The following is a 20,182-nucleotide window of genomic DNA, read 5'->3' on the forward strand; positions in this document are numbered from 1 at the left end:
TGGGATTGGCACCTGCCCGCCAAGACCAGAACTCATTTACGCGAGGCAGGTGAGCGGCAGATGTGATTAGTAGCTTAAAGGGACATTGCACTTTTCCTGGGTAAAGGAGAGAACAGCCTTCAGGAACTTTGCTGACATGTCTTCCAGCAGTCAAGGGAGTGGCAAGCGGGGTGATGGAGATGAGGTGGTGGATCAACTGTGCAAGAGGACGGACACCGTGTTCCCCTTGTACACGCGCTGTGACGCACAAAGAGTTGGAGAAAATGCTTGGTAAGAGGTCAATGCTAGCAACCCCTACACCATTATGATAGGATAGTGGTAATGGTATTGGTCTAGGACCTTCGAGGTTAAGAGTTCAAATCCTGTGAAATTAAAGTCAATAAAATAGACTGTGAAAGCTATCAGATTATCATTAAAAACCCCAACTGGTTCACTAACGTTCTTCAGGAAAGGAAAAACCTGGCCTGTCTGTGACTCTTTTGGACAAGATGTTAAACCAAGGCCCCATCTGCCCTCTCAGGTGCACAAGAAAGATCCCATGGCATTATTTCGTAGAAGACCAGGGAACTTTTCCCAGTGTCCTGGCCAATATTTATCCCTCTACCAACATCACTAAAACTAGTCATCATCCCATTGCTGTTTGTGGGACCTTGCTGTGTGCAATTTGGCTGCCGCGTTTCCTACATTACAACAGTGACTGCACTTCAAAAAGTACTTCATTGGCTGTAAAGTGCTTTGGGACATGCTGAGGTTGTGAAAGGTGTGATATAAATGCAAGTTCTTTCTTTCCTTCGCCCCATCTTTCTTTCTTTTCTACTTTCTTTCCTTTGCTTTGCTTTTCTTTCTTCTCTTTGAAGTGTCTAACAAGCCAGTTGTGCTTGCCATCAAAGCTACGTCCTGACCTTTGTTCCTCTTCTCGTTCCCGAGGCCTGGCAGATCCCCAGACTAGGAAAAGGGGAGAGGAATGTCTTCCTGATGATGCACCCTCAGTCATTTTCAACCTGCCAAGTAGGGAGCTCAGAAATATTCGCTCTGCATGATTTGCACAGTGAGTTTGAGTGGGGGTAATGGGTGATCCACAGCACAGTAGCAGGCAAGAGGCAACGGCAAAGCCAAAAAAGAAGCCAACTGTCTACAGAGCCTGCTCACATCCCTTCTCCGCTGAAGAGGACAAGGATGCATAGCTCACTGGCTCAGCTTTTAAAAGAAGGACACTTTCTGAACACTACAGATTGCTGGAGGCATTAGATCGTGAACGTTGGAGTTTTCAACACATGGTGTGGGGTTCTGATGTATGCCAACAGATGTCTGCAGTCCACCATGGACAGATATCTAGCTAAACCATATGTGACCCGGGGACCATAACGATAAGGCCCCTCGTATCTACTGGTTACTATGGTCTCGTAAGTGCTGGTTACACTGGTCTCGTGTGTGCTGGTTACTATGGTCTCGTAAGTGCTGGTTACACTGGTCTCGTATGTGCTGGTTACTATGGTCTCGTGATTGCTGGTTACTATGGTCTCGTATGTGCTGGTTACTATGGTCTCGTGAGTGCTAGATTACTATGGTCTCGTATGTTTTTTTTTATTCGTTCATGGGATGTGGGCGTCGCTGGCGAGGCCGGCATTTATTGCCCATCCCTAATTGCCCTTGAGAAGGTGGTAGTGAGCTGCCTTCTTGAACCGCTGCAGTCCGTGTGGTGAAGGTTCTCCCACTGTGCTGTTAGGAAGGAGTTCCAGGATTTTGACCCAGCGACGATGAAGGAACGATGATATATTTCGAAGTCGGGATGGTGTGTGACTTGGAGGGGAATGTGCAGGTGGTGTTGTTCCCATGTGCCTGCTACCCTTGTCCTTCTAGGTGGTGGAGGTCGCGGGTTTGGGAGGTGCTGTCGAAGAAGCCTTGGTGAGTTGCTGCAGTATATCCTGTAGATGATAAACACTGTAGCCACAGTGCGCCGGTGGTGAAGGGAGTGAATGTTTAGGGTGGTGGATGGGCTGCCAATCAAGGGGGCTGCTTTGTCTTGGATGGTATCGAGCTCCTTGAGTGTTGTTGGAGCTGCACTCATCCAGGCAAGTGGAGAGTATTCCATCACACTCCTGACCTGTGCCTTGTAGATGGTGGAAAGGCTTTGGGGAGTCAGGAGGTGAGTCACTTGCTGCAGAATACCCAGCCTCTGACCTGCTCTCGTAGCCACAGTATTTATGTGGCTGGTCCAGTTAAGTTTCTGGTCAATGGTGACCCCGAGGATGCTGATGGTGGGGGATTCGGCGATGGTAATGCCGTTGAATGTCAAGGGGAGGTGGCTAGACTCTCTCTTGTTGGAGATGGTCATTGCCTGGCACTTGTCTGGCGTGAATGTTATTTGCCACTTATCAGCCCAAGCCTAGATGTTATCCAGGTCTTGCTGCATGCGGGCACGGACTGCTTCATTATCTGAGGGGTTGCGAATGGAACTGAACACTCTGCAATCGTCAGCGACCATCCCCATTTCTGACCTTATGATGGAGGGAAGGTCATTGATGAAGCAGCTGAAGATGGTTGGGCCTAGGACACTACCCTGAGGAACTCCTGCAGCGACATCCTGGGGCTGAGATGATTGGCCTCCAACAACCACTACCATCTCCCTTTGTGCTAGGTATGACTCCAGCCACTGGAGAGTTTTCCCCCTGATTCCCATTGACTTCAATTTTACGAGGGCTCCTTGGTGCCACACTCGGTCAAATGCTGCCTTGACGTCAAGGGCAGTCACTCTCACCTCACCTCAATGTGCTGGTTACTATGGTTTCATGTTTACTGGTTAGTATGGTCTCGTGAATGCTGGTTACTATGGTCTCGTATGTGCTGGTTATTATGGTCTCGTATGTGCTGGTTATTATGGTCTCGTATGTGCTGGTTACTATGGTCTCGTATGTGCTGGTTACTATGGTCTCGTGAATGCTGGTTACTATGGTCTCGTGCGTGCTGGTTACTATGGTCTCGTGCGTACTGGTTACTATGGTCTCGTGCGTACTGGTTACTATGGTCTCGTGCGTGCTGGTTACTATGGTCTCGTGCGTGCTGGTTACTATGGTCTCGTGCGTACTGGTTACTATGGTCTCGTATGTACTGGTTACTGTGGTCTGGTATGTACTGGTTACTGTGGTCTCGTATGTACTGGTTACTGTGGTCTGGTATGTGCTGGTTACTGTGGTCTCGTATGTACTGGTTACTGTGGTCTGGTATGTGCTGGTTACTGTGGTCTGGTATGTGCTGGTTACTGTGGTCTCGTATGTACTGGTTACTGTGGTCTCGTATGTACTGGTTACTGTGGTCTCGTCTGTACTGGTTACTGTGGTCTCGTATGTGCTGGTTACTGTGGTCTGGTATGTACTGGTTACTGTGGTCTCGTATGTACTGGTTACTGTGGTCTCGCATGTACTGGTTACTATGGTCTCGTATGTGCTGGTTACTGTGGTCTCGTATGTACTGGTTACTGTGGTCTCGTATGTGCTGGTTACTGTGGTCTCGTATGTACTGGTTACTGTGGTCTTGTATGTGCTGGTTACTGTGGTCTGGTATGTGCTGGTTACTGTGGTCTCGTATGTGCTGGTTACTGTGGTCTCGTATGTGCTGATTACTGTGGTCTCGTATGTACTGGTTACTGTGGTCTCGTATGTGCTGGTTACTGTGGTCTCGTATGTGCTGGTTACTGTGGTCTCGTATGTGCTGGTTACTATGGTCTCGTATGTACTGGTTACTGTGGTCTTGTATGTGCTGATTACTGTGGTCTGGTATGTACTGGTTACTGTGGTCTCGTATGTGCTGGTTACTGTGGTCTCGTATGTGCTGGTTACTATGGTCTCGTATGTACTGGTTACTGTGGTCTTGTATGTGCTGATTACTGTGGTCTGGTATGTGCTGGTTACTGTGGTCTCGTATGTGCTGGTTACTATGGTCTCGTATGTACTGGTTACTGTGGTCTTGTATGTGCTGATTACTGTGGTCTGGTATGTACTGGTTACTGTGGTCTCGTATGTGCTGGTTACTGTGGTCTCGTATGTGCTGGTTACTGTGGTCTCGTATGTGCTGGTTACTGTGGTCTCGTATGTGCTGGTTACTGTGGTCTCGTATGTACTGGTTACTGTGGTCTGGTATGTGCTGGTTACTGTGGTCTCGTATGTGCTGGTTACTGTGGTCTCGTATGTGCTGGTTACTGTGGTCTCGTATGTACTGGTTACTGTGGTCTCGTATGTGCTGGTTACTGTGGTCTCGTATGTGCTGGTTACTGTGGTCTCGTATGTACTGGTTACTGTGGTCTCGTATGTGCTGGTTACTGTTGTCTCGTATGTACTGGTTACTGTGGTCTCCTATGTACTGGTTACTGTGGTCTCGTATGTGCTGGTTACTGTGGTCTCGTATGTACTGGTTACTGTGGTCTCGTATGTACTGGTTACTGTGGTCTGGTATGTACTGGTTACTGTGGTCTCGTATGTACTGGTTACTGTGGTCTCGTATGTGCTGGTTACTGTGGTCTCCTATGTACTGGTTACTGTGGTCTGGTATGTACTGGTTACTGTGGTCTCGTATGTACTGGTTACTGTGGTCTCGTATGTGCTGGTTACTGTGGTCTCGTATGTGCTGGTTACTGTGGTCTCGTATGTACTGGTTACTGTGGTCTCGTATGTGCTGGTTACTGTGGTCTCGTATGTACTGGTTACTGTGGTCTGGTATGTGCTGGTTACTGTGGTCTCCTATGTACTGGTTACTGTGGTCTCGTATGTGCTGGTTACTGTGGTCTCCTATGTACTGGTTACTGTGGTCTCGTATGTGCTGGTTACTGTGGTCTCGTATGTGCTGGTTACTGTGGTCTCCTATGTACTGGTTACTGTGGTCTGGTATGTACTGGTTACTGTGGTCTCGTATGTACTGGTTACTGTGGTCTCGTATGTGCTGGTTACTGTGGTCTCGTATGTGCTGGTTACTGTGGTCTCGTATGTACTGGTTACTGTGGTCTCGTATGTGCTGGTTACTGTGGTCTCGTATGTACTGGTTACTGTGGTCTGGTATGTGCTGGTTACTGTGGTCTCCTATGTACTGGTTACTGTGGTCTCGTATGTGCTGGTTACTGTGGTCTCCTATGTACTGGTTACTGTGGTCTCGTATGTGCTGGTTACTGTGGTCTCGTATGTGCTGGTTACTGTGGTCTCGTATGTACTGGTTACTATGGTCTCGTATGTACTGGTTACTGTGGTCTGGTATGTGCTGGTTACTGTGGTCTCCTATGTACTGGTTACTGTGGTCTCGTATGTGCTGGTTACTGTGGTCTCCTATGTACTGGTTACTGTGGTCTCGTATGTGCTGGTTACTGTGGTCTCGTATGTGCTGGTTACTGTGGTCTCGTATGTACTGGTTACTGTGGTCTCGTATGTGCTGGTTACTGTGGTCTGGTATGTGCTGGTTACTGTGGTCTCGTATGTACTGGTTACTGTGGTCTCGTATGTACTGGTTACTGTGGTCTCGTATGTGCTGGTTACTGTGGTCTCGTATGTACTGGTTACTGTGGTCTCGTATGTGCTGGTTACTGTGGTCTCGTATGTACTGGTTACTGTGGTCTCGTATGTGCTGGTTACTGTGGTCTCGTATGTACTGGTTACTGTGGTCTCGTATGTACTGGTTACTGTGGTCTCGTATGTACTGGTTACTGTGGTCTCGTATGTGCTGGTTACTGTGGTCTCGTATGTGCTGGTTACTGTGGTCTCGTATGTACTGGTTACTGTGGTCTCGTATGTACTGGTTACTGTGGTCTCGTATGTACTGGTTACTGTGGTCTCGTATGTGCTGGTTACTGTGGTCTCGTATGTACTGGTTACTGTGGTCTCGTATGTGCTGGTTACTGTGGTCTCGTATGTACTGGTTACTGTGGTCTCGTATGTACTGGTTACTGTGGTCTCGTATGTGCTGGTTACTGTGGTCTCGTATGTACTGGTTACTGTGGTCTGGTATGTACTGGTTACTGTGGTCTCGTATGTACTGGTTACTGTGGTCTCGTATGTGCTGCCATATGTTTCTTCTATCTTTCAGAAGGTAGACTGAAGAACACTGTAATGAGACAAAGTCAACCGTAAACCAACAAACTGGTTTATTTTACATATAATATATGATACAACAAAACATTGTTTTCCAGTGAAATTCAATCAATTCCCTACTACTGCTCATGTTATAAACATAACAAAATATGCATCTCAACCCTATTAATAGGCTTAACTTACTTAATCTCTGAACTGAATGGCATTAACCTTACACTTACAGGACGCAAACATTAATATAAAATCTAGGCTGACTCTCCAATGCAGTACTGAGGGAGTGCTGCATTCTTGGAGGTGCCGTCTTTCAGGTGAGACGTTAAACCGAGGCCGCGTCTGCCCACTCAGGTGGACGTAAAAGATCCTACGGCCACTATTTTGAAGACGAGCAGGGGAGTTCTCCCTGGTATCCTGGCCAATATTTATCCGTCAACTAACATCACTAAAAGAAACAGATTATCTGGTCATTATCACATTACTGTTTGTGGGAGCTTGCTATGTGCAAATTGGCTACCGGGTTTCCTACATTACAACAGTGACTACACTTCAATTAGTACTTTTTGTAATCTAATAGTAGACTACATTAAGAGCCCAAATCCTGCAGTTAGGTTTGAACCCACAAACACCTGCCCAACCGACAAAAGTCTAGTATTGTTTGATTCACAAGGTGTGAACACCTGTGGAAAGTACTGGATGATTCCTCATTGTTTCAAACAGATCTGGTTGATTCTGATCAACATCCTCAAGAGTTAACGGTTTGTGTTTCTGAGAGCTAACGGTTTGTGTTTCTGAGAGCTAACTGTTTGTGTTTCTGAGAGCTAACTGTGTTTCTGAGAGCTAACGGTTTGTGTTTCTGAGAGCTAACTGTGTTTCTGAGAGCTAACTGTTTATGTTTCTGAGAGCTAACGGTTTGTGTTTCTGAGAGCTAACTGTTTGTGTTTCTGAGAGCTAACGGTTTGTGTTTCTGAGAGCTAACTGTGTTTCTGAGAGCTAACTGTGTTTCTGAGAGCTAACGGTTTGTGTTTCTGAGAGCTAACTGTTTATGTTTCTGAGAGCTAACGGTTTGTGTTTCTGAGAGTTAACGGTTTGTGTTTCTGAGAGCTAACGGTTTGTGTTTCTGAGAGCTAACTGTGTTTCTGAGAGCTAACTGTTTGTGTTTCTGAGAGTTAACTGTTTGTGTTTCTGAGAGCTAACTGTTTGTGTTTCTGAGAGTTAACGGTTTGTGTTTCTGAGAGCTAACGGTTTGTGTTTCTGAGAGCTAACTGTGTTTCTGAGAGCTAACTGTTTGTGTTTCTGAGAGCTAACTGTTTGTGTTTCTGAGAGCTAACGGTTTGTGTTTCTGAGAGCTAACTGTTTGTGTTTCTGAGAGCTAACTGTTTATGTTTCTGAGAGCTAACTGTTTGTGTTTCTGAGAGCTAACTGTTTGTGTTTCTGAGAGTTAACGGTTTGTGTTTCTGAGAGCTAACGGTTTGTGTTTCTGAGAGCTAACTGTGTTTCTGAGAGCTAACTGTGTTTCTGAGAGCTAACGGTTTGTGTTTCTGAGAGCTAACTGTTTGTGTTTCTGAGAGCTAACTGTGTTTCTGAGAGCTAACTGTTTGTGTTTCTGAGAGCTAACTGTGTTTCTGAGAGCTAACTGTTTGTGTTTCTGAGAGCTAACGGTTTGTGTTTCTGAGAGCTAACTGTTTGTGTTTCTGAGAGCTAACTGTTTATGTTTCTGAGAGCTAACTGTGTTTCTGAGAGCTAACTGTTTGTGTTTCTGAGAGCTAACGGTTTGTGTTTCTGAGAGCTAACTGTTTGTGTTTCTGAGAGCTAACTGTGTTTCTGAGAGCTAACTGTTTGTGTTTCTGAGAGCTAACGGGTTGTGTTTCTGAGAGCTAACGGTTTGTGTTTCTGAGAGCTAACGGTTTGTGTTTCTGAGAGCTAACTGTTTGTGTTTCTGAGAGCTAACTGTTTGTGTTTCTGAGAGCTAACTGTGTTTCTGAGAGCTAACGGTTTGTGTTTCTGAGAGCTAACTGTGTTTCTGAGAGCTAACTGTTTATGTTTCTGAGAGCTAACGGTTTGTGTTTCTGAGAGCTAACTGTTTGTGTTTCTGAGAGCTAACGGTTTGTGTTTCTGAGAGCTAACTGTGTTTCTGAGAGCTAACTGTGTTTCTGAGAGCTAACGGTTTGTGTTTCTGAGAGCTAACTGTTTATGTTTCTGAGAGCTAACGGTTTGTGTTTCTGAGAGTTAACGGTTTGTGTTTCTGAGAGCTAACGGTTTGTGTTTCTGAGAGCTAACTGTGTTTCTGAGAGCTAACGGTTTGTGTTTCTGAGAGTTAACTGTTTGTGTTTCTGAGAGCTAACTGTTTGTGTTTCTGAGAGTTAACGGTTTGTGTTTCTGAGAGCTAACGGTTTGTGTTTCTGAGAGCTAACTGTGTTTCTGAGAGCTAACTGTTTGTGTTTCTGAGAGCTAACTGTTTGTGTTTCTGAGAGCTAACGGTTTGTGTTTCTGAGAGCTAACTGTTTGTGTTTCTGAGAGCTAACTGTTTATGTTTCTGAGAGCTAACTGTTTGTGTTTCTGAGAGCTAACTGTTTGTGTTTCTGAGAGTTAACGGTTTGTGTTTCTGAGAGCTAACGGTTTGTGTTTCTGAGAGCTAACTGTGTTTCTGAGAGCTAACTGTGTTTCTGCGAGCTAACGGTTTGTGTTTCTGAGAGCTAACTGTTTGTGTTTCTGAGAGCTAACTGTGTTTCTGAGAGCTAACTGTTTGTGTTTCTGAGAGCTAACTGTGTTTCTGAGAGCTAACTGTTTGTGTTTCTGAGAGCTAACGGTTTGTGTTTCTGAGAGCTAACTGTTTGTGTTTCTGAGAGCTAACTGTTTATGTTTCTGAGAGCTAACTGTGTTTCTGAGAGCTAACTGTTTGTGTTTCTGAGAGCTAACGGTTTGTGTTTCTGAGAGCTAACTGTTTGTGTTTCTGAGAGCTAACTGTGTTTCTGAGAGCTAACTGTTTGTGTTTCTGAGAGCTAACGGGTTGTGTTTCTGAGAGCTAACGGTTTGTGTTTCTGAGAGCTAACTGTTTGTGTTTCTGAGAGCTAACTGTTTGTGTTTCTGAGAGCTAACTGTTTGTGTTTCTGAGAGCTAACGGTTTGTGTTTCTGAGAGCTAACGGTTTGTGTTTCTGAGAGCTAACTGTTTGTGTTTCTGAGAGCTAACGGTTTGTGTTTCTGAGAGCTAACTGTTTGTGTTTCTGAGAGCTAACGGTTTGTGTTTCTGAGAGCTAACGGTTTGTGTTTCTGAGAGCTAACGGTTTGTGTTTCTGAGAGCTAACGGTTTGTGTTTCTGAGAGCTAACTGTTTGTGTTTCTGAGAGCTAACTGTGTTTCTGAGAGCTAACTGTTTGTGTTTCTGAGAGCTAACTGTGTTTCTGAGAGCTAACTGTTTGTGTTTCTGAGAGCTAACTGTTTGTGTTTCTGAGAGCTAACTGTTTGTGTTTCTGAGAGCTAACGGTTTGTGTTTCTGAGAGCTAACTGTTTGTGTTTCTGAGAGCTAACTGTTTATGTTTCTGAGAGCTAACTGTTTTTCTGAGAGCTAACTGTTTGTGTTTCTGAGAGCTAACGGTTTGTGTTTCTGAGAGCTAACTGTTTGTGTTTCTGAGAGCTAACTGTGTTTCTGAGAGCTAACTGTTTGTGTTTCTGAGAGCTAACTGTTTGTGTTTCTGAGAGCTAACGGTTTGTGTTTCTGAGAGCTAACGGTTTGTGTTTCTGAGAGCTAACTGTTTGTGTTTCTGAGAGCTAACGGTTTGTGTTTCTGACAGCTAACGGTTTGTGTTTCTGAGAGCTAACTGTTTGTGTTTCTGAGAGCTAACTGTTTATGTTTCTGAGAGCTAACTGTGTTTCTGAGAGCTAACTGTTTGTGTTTCTGAGAGCTAACGGTTTGTGTTTCTGAGAGCTAACTGTTTGTGTTTCTGAGAGCTAACTGTGTTTCTGAGAGCTAACTGTTTGTGTTTCTGAGAGCTAACGGGTTGTGTTTCTGAGAGCTAACGGTTTGTGTTTCTGAGAGCTAACGGTTTGTGTTTCTGAGAGCTAACTGTGTTTCTGAGAGCTAACTGTTTGTGTTTCTGAGAGCTAACTGTTTGTGTTTCTGAGAGCTAACGGTTTGTGTTTCTGAGAGCTAACGGTTTGTGTTTCTGAGAGCTAACTGTTTGTGTTTCTGAGAGCTAACTGTTTGTGTTTCTGAGAGCTAACGGTTTGTGTTTCTGAGAGCTAACGGTTTGTGTTTCTGAGAGCTAACGGTTTGTGTTTCTGAGAGCTAACGGTTTGTGTTTCTGAGAGCTAACGGTTTGTGTTTCTGAGAGCTAACGGTTTGTGTTTCTGAGAGCTAACGGTTTGTGTTTCTGAGAGCTAACTGTTTGTGTTTCTGAGAGCTAACTGTTTGTGTTTCTGAGAGCTAACGGTTTGTGTTTCTGAGAGCTAACGGTTTGTGTTTCTGAGAGCTAACTGTTTGTGTTTCTGAGAGCTAACGGTTTGTGTTTCTGAGAGCTAACTGTTTGTGTTTCTGAGAGCTAATGGTTTGTGTTTCTGAGAGCTAACGGTTTGTGTTTCTGAGAGCTAACGGTTTGTGTTTCTGAGAGCTAACGGTTTGTGTTTCTGAGAGCTAACGGTTGTGTTTCTGAGAGCTAACGGTTTGTGTTTCTGAGAGCTAACGGTTTGTGTTTCTGAGAGCTAACGGTTTGTGTTTCTGAGAGCTAACTGTTTGTGTTTCTGAGAGCTAACGGTTTGTGTTTCTGAGAGCTAACTGTTTGTGTTTCTGAGAGCTAACGGTTTGTGTTTCTGAGAGCTAACGGTTTGTGTTTCTGAGAGCTAACTGTTTGTGAACTGAATTTACAGTAACATCACAACACAAAATTAAGCCACAATCTCTTTCAAGGAAATTGGTGAGAAGTTCAAAGTGCTACTGCCTGTAAAAACCATCAAGAATGACCACGCTGGCCACACAGACCCTGGACTCTGCTGTCTCCTCCACCTTGGACAGGCTACATCGCACGGCTAGTGATCTCAACGCTCTCCTCAAGTCTGCTCTGCCGCAGAGGAATGGGTGTGCTGAAGCGGGGCCCGGTAGCAGGGGCGGGCACGCAAAGAGCGTGAATGAGGTGCCTCTCAGGATGGCAATACCTCTGTGGCCTCGTGCCCCTCACCAATTTAGGGGCCTTTGACCGCAACACACCAGCCATTAAGCACCTCGTAGAAGACTCGATACTGAAGGCCCAATTTTAACACTGAGCGGGAATTGGGTGGTCATGGCAATTGTAAGACCCGGGCTTCATCCGCGTGCCCCCGGACATTTGTCCCCTGCCTGAAACCGGTGGTGAGCAGGAGTATAATGTCGGGCAGCAGGAGGCCACTGGCCTGGACCGAAGGAATATTTCCCCCCCCCCCCCCCACCTCCCCCGCACTCGGGTCAGTGGCAGGGAAAGGGGCTTTCGAGACGGTCTTGCAAATGGGAAGACGGGGCAGGGAAGGCCTAAACTTTCCTTCTGGCAGCCCGATGGTGGGGGGGGGGGGGGGGGGGGGCACCCCTCCCTCTTCTGACCTCAGCAGCTTCCCCCCGCTCGAGCCACCGGTTAAAATAGCAGTCAGGTCCCCCGACAATGTCATCGGGAACTCCGCATGTTTAAAAAAGGACCCCACCAGTTTAAAGGTGGCTGCCCTAGCCACCTACTCAGAAGGGCGAGTTAAAATTCCAGACTGCGGGAACGGAGTATGGAGCGGGGGGGGGGGGGGGGGTCGGCATGTAAACCTCCCAGCCGGGTTTAACTGCCTGCTCGCCCAGTCTCCATCAGGCCGGCAGGCTCCAAATCGCCCCTTACAGCACTGAAGACAAACATTAGGGTGGAAAACAACATCAAGGTGCCATATAGGGAATAAAATGAGTTGGCACTTCCTTCGCAATGTGTGCCAAAGTGTTCCTGTGATGGCGTTGTAGATTGGAATCTGAAGTGAGACGAATTGGCAGTTGAGGAGCAGATGTGTCTTGTAGTGTAGATGGTACATGTTTGCAGGGACTGGGACAATGGTTGGCAGGGCTCTTAATCAAAGGGTGGGCCAGGGAGTTATTATGTAAAAGACTTGTTAATCAGATCTTGCTGGACGTCGTTGGCACTGGCAAATGTTGTTCCCCCACCAGCCTATTCAGCATGCTCAACACTATGTGTGTCTTCCCCTTGATAAGGCCGTAGGAAGACCCTCCTCCCTTGTGTAATTTTTGTTGCATCGTAAAGTTGTGCAGCAAACCATGATGACATGTGATACTTGGCTGGGCTCTATTGGAGGAAGCCCAGGACCTGTCAAAATATTGGAATTAGTATTTGAAGATTTGTATTCTGTGCATGAATGCAGCTGTCATAGCAGCTCCATTGAACCTCTGTTTAACCAATGTATATTCAAGCATCATCTAGTCCAATGCTCTCCTGGCCGGCCTCCCATCTTCCACCCTCTGTGAACTTAAGCTCATCCAAAACTCTGCTGCCTGTATCCTAACTCGCACCAAGTACCATTCACCCATCACCCGCTGTGTTCACTGACCCACATTGGCTCACGATTTCAGCAATGCCTCAAATTTAAAATTCTCATCCTTGTGTTTAAATCCCCCCACAGCCTTGTCCCTCCCTATCTCTGTAACCTCCTCCAGCCCTACTAGCCTCCAAGATCTTTGCGCTCCTCCAATTCTGGCCTCTTGTGCATCCCCGATTTCTTTTGCCCCAACATTGGCAGCCGTCCTTTCAGCTGCCTAAGCCTAAAGCTCTGGAATTCCCTCCCTAAACCTCTCCGCCTCTCTCTCCTCCTTTAAGATGCTCCTTAAAACCTACCACTTTGACCAAGCTTTTGGTCGCCTGTCCTAATATCTCCTTACACAGCTTGGTGTCAAATTTTGTTTGATAATCACTCCTCTGAAGCACCTTGCAACGTTTTACTACGTTAATGGCGCTATATAAATGCAAGTTGTTGTTGTACGTGGATATTGCCCAGGTGTCAGAAGACAAGTGATCAGTGGGTAGACTTGGTCTCTAGCATTTTGAGATCTCTTACCTATTTGGCTGACGAGATATTCTGGTATAATTTATGTTATCGATGTAAGGCCAGGCTCAGTTTACAACGTAACTCCAAGATATATACAAGCCATTCAGTATATTGACCAGGAGTCTTAGGTCGAATAGCAGGTGGAACAGCCATCAGTGTACCTTCTTAAGTTACATTAGTTTTGGGAAATTGGGGTTCCATTGCATGCCTTCCATAACAGTTTGCATCCTGACGGTAAAATGGATTTTCATTCAGTGCGCCTGGTAGTGAGGTTATCTGAATGGACAGTACCAATTCTGCCAGCTTTCATATCAAGGGGATAGCATTTCATTTAAGGTGATAACTTCGATTGGCAGCTCAGCGAGCCAACGCTTGACACACGGAACTGATGGAGGTTTTAATATTTTTTCTCCTTTCCTTTAGAAGTTAGTCTGGAGCAATCTGGAACAATGAAAGAACTAGCAACATCAGTTGGGGAGGCTGAGAGACTCCAGGCTGAGATATGAACCCATATGGCCTGTACAAGAAAAGGTAAGTGCCGGTTCATAGAATGCTACAGCACAGAAGGAGACCATTCGGCCCATCGTGCCTGTGCCGGCTCCTTGAAAGGGTTATCCGATTAGCCCCACTCCTCCTGCTCTTTCCCTATAGCCCTCCAATTTTTTCCTTTTCAAGTACTGATCCAATTGCTTTTTGCAAGTTACTATAGAAGCTACTTCCACCACCCTTTCAGCCAGTGCATCCATAAATCGTAAAAACTTGCTGCAAAAGGAAAATTCTCCTCATCTCCCTCGAGAATTGTAGCCTCCTCATGAATTGCTCTCATGTTAAGTGCAGAAATGTTCAGCATGGCCTGTACATAGGGTTGCCAACTCTGGTTGGACGTATTCTGGAGATTTCATCACACAACCTCCTGCCTCCAACTGCCCGCCCCCACACTCTCGCCCAACATGTCCATCCTCGCAATGCACCGCTTTCCTCTGGCCAATTGGAAAGCAAACAGGCTCTTAATTACCCGATTGGATGATGCGTGACTGTCAGTCAAACAGCCTTTTTATCCCGTCTCCAATATTTTTTATAACTAATGAGCGTTCAAAGAAAATGAACAAAATCACGCACAATTTTTTTTAATATCACCATGATTTTTCTCCAGGGTTTGCTCGCAGCAATGTGCTGGAGATTAATCTTTAATCCCTGGAGACTCCAGGACAATCCCGGAGGGTTGGCAAACCCTAGTCTGTAAACTCGGCTAGGAGGGTAATGGTGGGTGAGAGCAGATTCCCCCAACCCTCGCCCCCGCCCCACGCCCTGTCCCTCAAGCAGCATAAATGTTTCCTTCCTGCTCATTCTCTTCCTCCCAAGTCTGCCAAATAGAATGGTATGACCAGACAGACGCCCACAGTGCAAAAACAGGAAGACTAGCCTCACAAAATTGACTGCTGCAAAATCCCTTCACGCACAGATAATTATCAGCAAAACAACTCTCTGTAGTCAGAAAAAGTGATCTGCAACTGTACGTGCCGTCAGCAGATGGACCTTTTATAAAATCGCCCGTTTGAACCTGCTGGCTGAGTTTAACTAAAGCCTGTGGGCAGAATGGAGACCACATCTGTTAGGGGGTGTAAGTGGCACTAAATCACATCAACCTCCCACTGTCACAATTTTTGCTCTAATTTAAATATCTTCGCAAAGTTCCCACCTGTTTCAGGCAGGCACTTGCTCCCCCTGCCTTGCCCCAGACCTGACCGGTAACTTTCAACAGAGAACAAAAACGGGCAGAAATCGGTCAGGATGGTCCATCTGCAACTGAAATTGGGGCAAAGTCGACCCCAAGATTTTTTAGGGGACAGCAAAAAGGCCATTATCTCCAACAAACCTGTACCTTTTTTGACACAATCAGACCCACCTTCCCACCAATTATATTTGTTTATTTTTAATCGGTTATAGAATTATCTTATTGTATTTGTTGTTATATTATGTTATATCCGTTATATCAAGATCATTTGAAAGGGATTTGGATAAATCTTTGAAGAGGAAGAATGTAAAAGGGTACAGAGAAAGGCGAGGGGAAATAAGATTAGAATAGACAGCTTAGTCCAAAAACTAGTAGCAGCACAGGCATGATGGGTTGAATGGCCTTCTTCTGTGCTTTAAATTCTAGCATTCTATAGTTATTTTTATGTCCATAAATGCATCTGAACCCATTTATAAACTAAATGATACAATTTTAAAGGGGGTGCAAGAACAAAGAGACCTGGAGGTGCACATACGCAAATCTTTGAAGGTGGCAGGACAAGTTGAGAAGGCTGTTAAAAAGACATACAAGATCCACGTCTTTATAAGTAGAGGCATAGAATACAAAAGTAAAGAAGTTATACTAAACCTTTATAAATCACTGGTAAGACCCCTGGAATATTTCGTCCAATTCTGGGCACCACACTTTAGGAAGGATGTCAAGGCCTTAGAGAGGGTGCAGAAAAGATTTACTAGAATGGTACCAGGGATGAAGGACTTCAGTTATGTGGAGAAACTAAAGAAGCTGGGGTTGTTCTCCTTAGAGCAGAGACGGTTAAGGAGAGATTTGATAGATATGTTCAAAATCATGAAGGGTTTTGATAAAGTAAATAAGGAGAAACTGTTTCCAGTGGAAGAAGGGTCAGTAACCAGAGGACACAGATTTAAGGAAATTGGCAAAAAAAACAGAGACGAGATGAAGAGAATTTTTTTACGCAGTGAGTTGTTATGATCTGGAACGCACTGCCTGAAAGGGCGGTGGAAGCAGATTCAATAATAACTTTCAAAAGGGAATTGGATGAATACTTGAAGGGGGAAAATTTACAGGGCTATGGGGAAAGGGCAGGGTAATGGGACTAATTGGATAGCTCTTTCAAGGAGCCGACACAGGCACGATGGGCCGAATGGCCTCCTTCTGTGCTGTATCATTCTATGATTTTATGATAACGTCCACTTCAATAACCTTCCCTGATAAAAGGGAAAAGAAGGGTGAAACAAATTCCACCTGACTACCCTGCTTACTCCCAACAATTGTCACCTAACATTGAATCCTTCCTCACAGTGAACACTTTGCCCTGATCAGTTCAGTCAACTTCCTTCACCATCTTGAAAACTTCAGCGAGTTCCTCTCCAAAGTCTCATCCACTTCCATATCCTAGACCAATAATGAGAAGATCATAATGTTCCAATCACAATGATTGTCATCAGATTTGCGGTCCCGCATACATACGGTATGTGACTATCATACTAGGCGAAAGATTTAGGGGGAATAGACTATGAGATACCTCTTTGCAAATTAGCACTCTTGGCACAGAGCACTTATCTAGAATTTCGTCACAGAGGTCATCGTATGAATTTTCCAGGGACGCTCTGTGCCAGGAACAATAATTCATAGAAGTTCTGTGTGAGATTTTGTGCCACCATTAAGATGTCAACCGGACCATTTTGCCCTTTAATGGGAAATCACTCACTCCTTTCCCACACGCTTCAGAAAAGGAAAATTTAAATTCCCCAAAAAACTCAGCAAAGCAAAATAGAGTTCTGGGAAAAGCATAATGAGACGTTTAGACCAATATAACAGGACTACGCCACCTGTAAGTTGTGCAGTCAGCATCACTTGGAATATGAAAATTCATATTATACACTTTAACATGTAGTATCCTGTATTTAATCTGCCCTTCAGGGAAGGAGAGTTAACTATAACCAGAAGTAATTTACATGCACATTTGTCCTAGAATCCAGCAATTTCAACTGCTTCTCAGCTGAAGGCACATCAGTAAACTGATAGCAGTCTTGTTAACATCTGTATAAATGTTTGGCAGACATTTTTAGCTTTTACCTGATGCCCCTTTTATACTGCAGTGAAGGGTGCACTGTCCACTCTGTTTTTAACCAATAACGTGAGCACATTGCCTGCTCTCATCGCTGTGAGGCTGGGGAAGGCAGACCTGTCATATATGATATATGCTATATATATATATATATATATATTATATATATATATGTATGATATATATCAGACAGACAGATAGAAAGATATGGATAGGTATGCGATAGATAGAGCTAGGTAGATGATAGAGATATCTATGTGATTGATAGATGGAGATATATAGATATGATTGATAGATATATATATGATTGATAGAGATAGATATGATTGATAGATAGATATGATCGCTATGTATATATGATTGATTGATGGAGATATAAAAATCTATTAATGATATATATATATGTGTGATTGATTGATATATATATGATTGATAGATATATATATGATAGGTATATATGATAGATAGGTAGATAGATTTATATGATTGATTGAGATATATATATATTAGATAGATAGGCAGACGTTCAGATACTCAAGTGCATGCTTGGAGCACTGTTTGCCGACCTTGTTCTGCCAGTGGGATTTTTTTCATAATTATTATTTATTTATTGAAAAGAGCTGACAGAATAATCAGTTCTTCTCAATCATTAAAATGTTAGTTGCAGGCCACCATCGCTAAATTTTTCTTAAAAGTAAAACTTTTTAACCTTGCCATTTACGACCACTCCCTACTTTTGTACTTCAGCCTTTTCATATCCTTACAAGTGAGAGTCCATCTTTTCCAGGTGGTCCTGCTTAAGACACAGATTTCAGTGCCAAACAGTCTGTTGCATGCTGTCATTTTGACACAGACCCAAAAGGGGGAAGGCATGAATGCTAGAACCATAGTATACAAGTACCAGTCGCTCTCTCTTACCCCCTCCCCAGGTTTCACTCTCTACTCCCAATAAGACTGGGGTACAGTTCTAGTGAGAGTGGTCGCCCTCCAGTATTACATGAATGTGGCTATTGTTCGGTAGTGCAGTGGGTATGCTACTGGATTAGTAATGCAGAGGCCTGGGCTAATAATCCAGATAAAATCCCACCATGGCAGTTTGAGAATTTGAATACAGGTTTAAAAAAACCTTCCAATTTTCCTGCTATCTTGAAAAATTGGGAGGGCGAAGACTTCGACACACTGACTTCGACACGCGATTGTCTGACCTAAACCTCCTGTCGAGGGAGGCTCCGCACCAGGAGGTAGATCTGGACTTTGTGAAATAGTGTAAAACTATCAGGTTATAATGATCGGGAAAGACTGAACAGGCTGGGGCTCTTTTCTGTAGAAAATAGAAGACTGAGGGGTGACCTGATGGAGGTCCTTAAGATTACGAAAGGGTTTGATAGGGTAGACGTTGAGAAGATATTTCCACTTGTGGGGGAGTCCAAGACTGGAGGCCATAAATATAAGATAGTCACTAATAAATCCAATAGGGAATTCAGGAGAATCTTCTTTACCCAGAGAGTGGTGAGAATGTGGAACTCGCTACCACAAGGAGTAGTTGAGGCAAATAGCATGGATCCATTTAAGGGGAAGCTAGATAAACACACGAGGAAGAAAGGAATAGAAGGTTATGTTGATAAGGTTAGATAAGAGGAGGCTCGTGTGGAGCATAAACACCGGCATGGACCCGTTGGGCCGAATGGCCTGTTTATGTACTGTACATTCTATGTAATTCTACGTAAAAAACATATGAGAGTGAACCATTTTTATTTCCATTGATTTCTGGAATGGGAAGAGATGTAAAACGGGCTGCCGACTCGCTATCAAACGCTTTACACTATCAACAACAACAACTTGCATTTATATAGTGCCTTTGACGTCGCAAAACATACCAAGGCGCTTCACACGAGCGATTATCAAACAAAATTTGACACCGAGCCACATAAGGAGATATTAGGCAAGGAGGAGAAAGAGGTAGAGAGGCGGAGAGGTATAGAGGGGGAATTCCGAGCTTAGGGCCTAGGTAGCTGAAGGCACGGCCGCTAATGGTGGAGCAACTAAAATCGGGGATGCCCTAGAGACCAGAATTGGAGGAGCGCAGAGATCTCGGAGGGTTGTAGGTCTGGAGGAGGTTACAGAGATAGGGAGGGGTGAGGCCATGGAGGGATTTGAACACAAGGATGAGAATTTTAAAATCAAGGCGTTGCAGATCGGGAGCCAATGTGGGTCAGTGAGCACAAAGTCAAGATCTACCCCCAGGACTGTGAGCTTGTGAAAGTTATCCTATAATTTCTCATTAACAAAAAAAAAACAATGTATCTTCATTTCATAAAAGACTAGATAGCAAGAAGGGAGTTTAAGACTGTGTAACCTAATCTCAGAGTTCAGGTGACACTTTGAAACTGTTTAACCTTTACATTTGTAGCATGTTTCATCATCTAAACTCTTCAACTAGATTGCAGCTTTGTTACTCATCGCCAGACATCCCCAGTGTTCGAGAAGTCCATTATGTTAGTGGAGTAGGTTTTTGTAATATATCATTGGCTTGACAGAGATTATAAACTGTCCCTAATGAGAACGGTTTTGATTAGAATTTCTTAAAAGTACTTCAACTACATTGAAGTACTTTCATGGTTTTATGAAAGCAAAATCATGTTTGACAAATTTATTAGAGTTTTTTGAGGATGTAACTAGTAGGGTAAATAAAGGGGAACCAGTGGATGAAGTATATTTGGATTTTCAAAAGGCATTTGATAAGGTGCCACATAAAAGGTTGTTACGCAAGATAAGGGCTCATGGGGTTGGGGGTAATAGAGGATTGGTTAGAGGATTGGTTAACGGACAGAAAACAGAGAGTAGAGATAAACAGTCATTCTCAAGTTGGCAGGTTGTAACTAGTGGGGTGCCGCAAGGATCGGTGCTTGGGTCTCAGCTATTTACCATCTACATTAATGACTTAGATGAAGGGACCAAGTGTAATGTATCCAAGTTTGCTGATGATACAAAGCTAGGTGGGAAAGTAAGCTGTGAGGAGGACACAAAGAGTCTGCAAAGGGATACAGACAGATTAAGTCAGTGGGCATGAAGGTGGCAGATGAAGCATAATGTGGGGAAATGTGAGTTATTCACTTTAGTAGGAAGAATAGAAAAACAGAATATTTTTTAAATGGTGAGAATTAAATGTTGGTTTCCAGAGAGACTTGGGTGTCCTCGTACAAGAAACACAAAAAGTTAGTT

At 44.3% G+C, this 20,182-nt stretch overlaps 2 protein-coding genes across 2 annotated transcripts in view; one reads left to right on the forward strand and one right to left on the reverse strand.

The window, feature by feature from the left end:
* The window catches only part of khdrbs2 (KH domain containing, RNA binding, signal transduction associated 2), a 501,831-nt gene extending 488,190 nt beyond the window's left edge, over window positions 1-13,641 (forward strand). Inside the window, exon 11 of the transcript XR_010962867.1 lies at window positions 13,539-13,641. The gene's annotated coding sequence lies outside the window, so the exon portion shown is untranslated. The remainder of the gene's footprint in view (window positions 1-13,538) is intronic.
* On the reverse strand, window positions 1,245-11,269 carry LOC137322134 (GATA zinc finger domain-containing protein 14-like). The gene is made up of 3 exons (XM_067985249.1): window positions 11,234-11,269; window positions 2,829-6,081; window positions 1,245-1,537 (listed from the first exon to the last, which is right to left on the reverse strand). Exons 1-3 carry the CDS (start codon window positions 11,267-11,269, stop codon window positions 1,245-1,247), a joined length of 3,582 nt encoding a protein of 1,193 aa, XP_067841350.1.
* Window positions 13,642-20,182: the final 6,541 nt, after the last annotated feature.

This window comes from Heptranchias perlo, chromosome 5 (assembly GCF_035084215.1).
Source record: "Heptranchias perlo isolate sHepPer1 chromosome 5, sHepPer1.hap1, whole genome shotgun sequence".
NCBI classification, from domain to species: Eukaryota; Metazoa; Chordata; class Chondrichthyes; order Hexanchiformes; family Hexanchidae; genus Heptranchias; species Heptranchias perlo.

Excerpts from the sequence above, each read along its gene's own strand:
- LOC137322134 (XM_067985249.1), bottom strand. The coding sequence starts at position 11,269 with ATGGCTGGTGTGTTGCGGTCAAAGGCCCCTAAATTG. Across the intron at positions 6,082-11,233 it reads GGTCAAAGGCCCCTAAATTG|TGTTCTTCAGTCTACCTTCT; the intron begins GTGAGGGGCACG and ends GTCTCATTACAG. Across the intron at positions 1,538-2,828 it reads CCAGCACATACGAGACCATA|TAACCAGCACATACGAGACC; the intron begins GTAACCAGCATT and ends ACGAGACCATAG.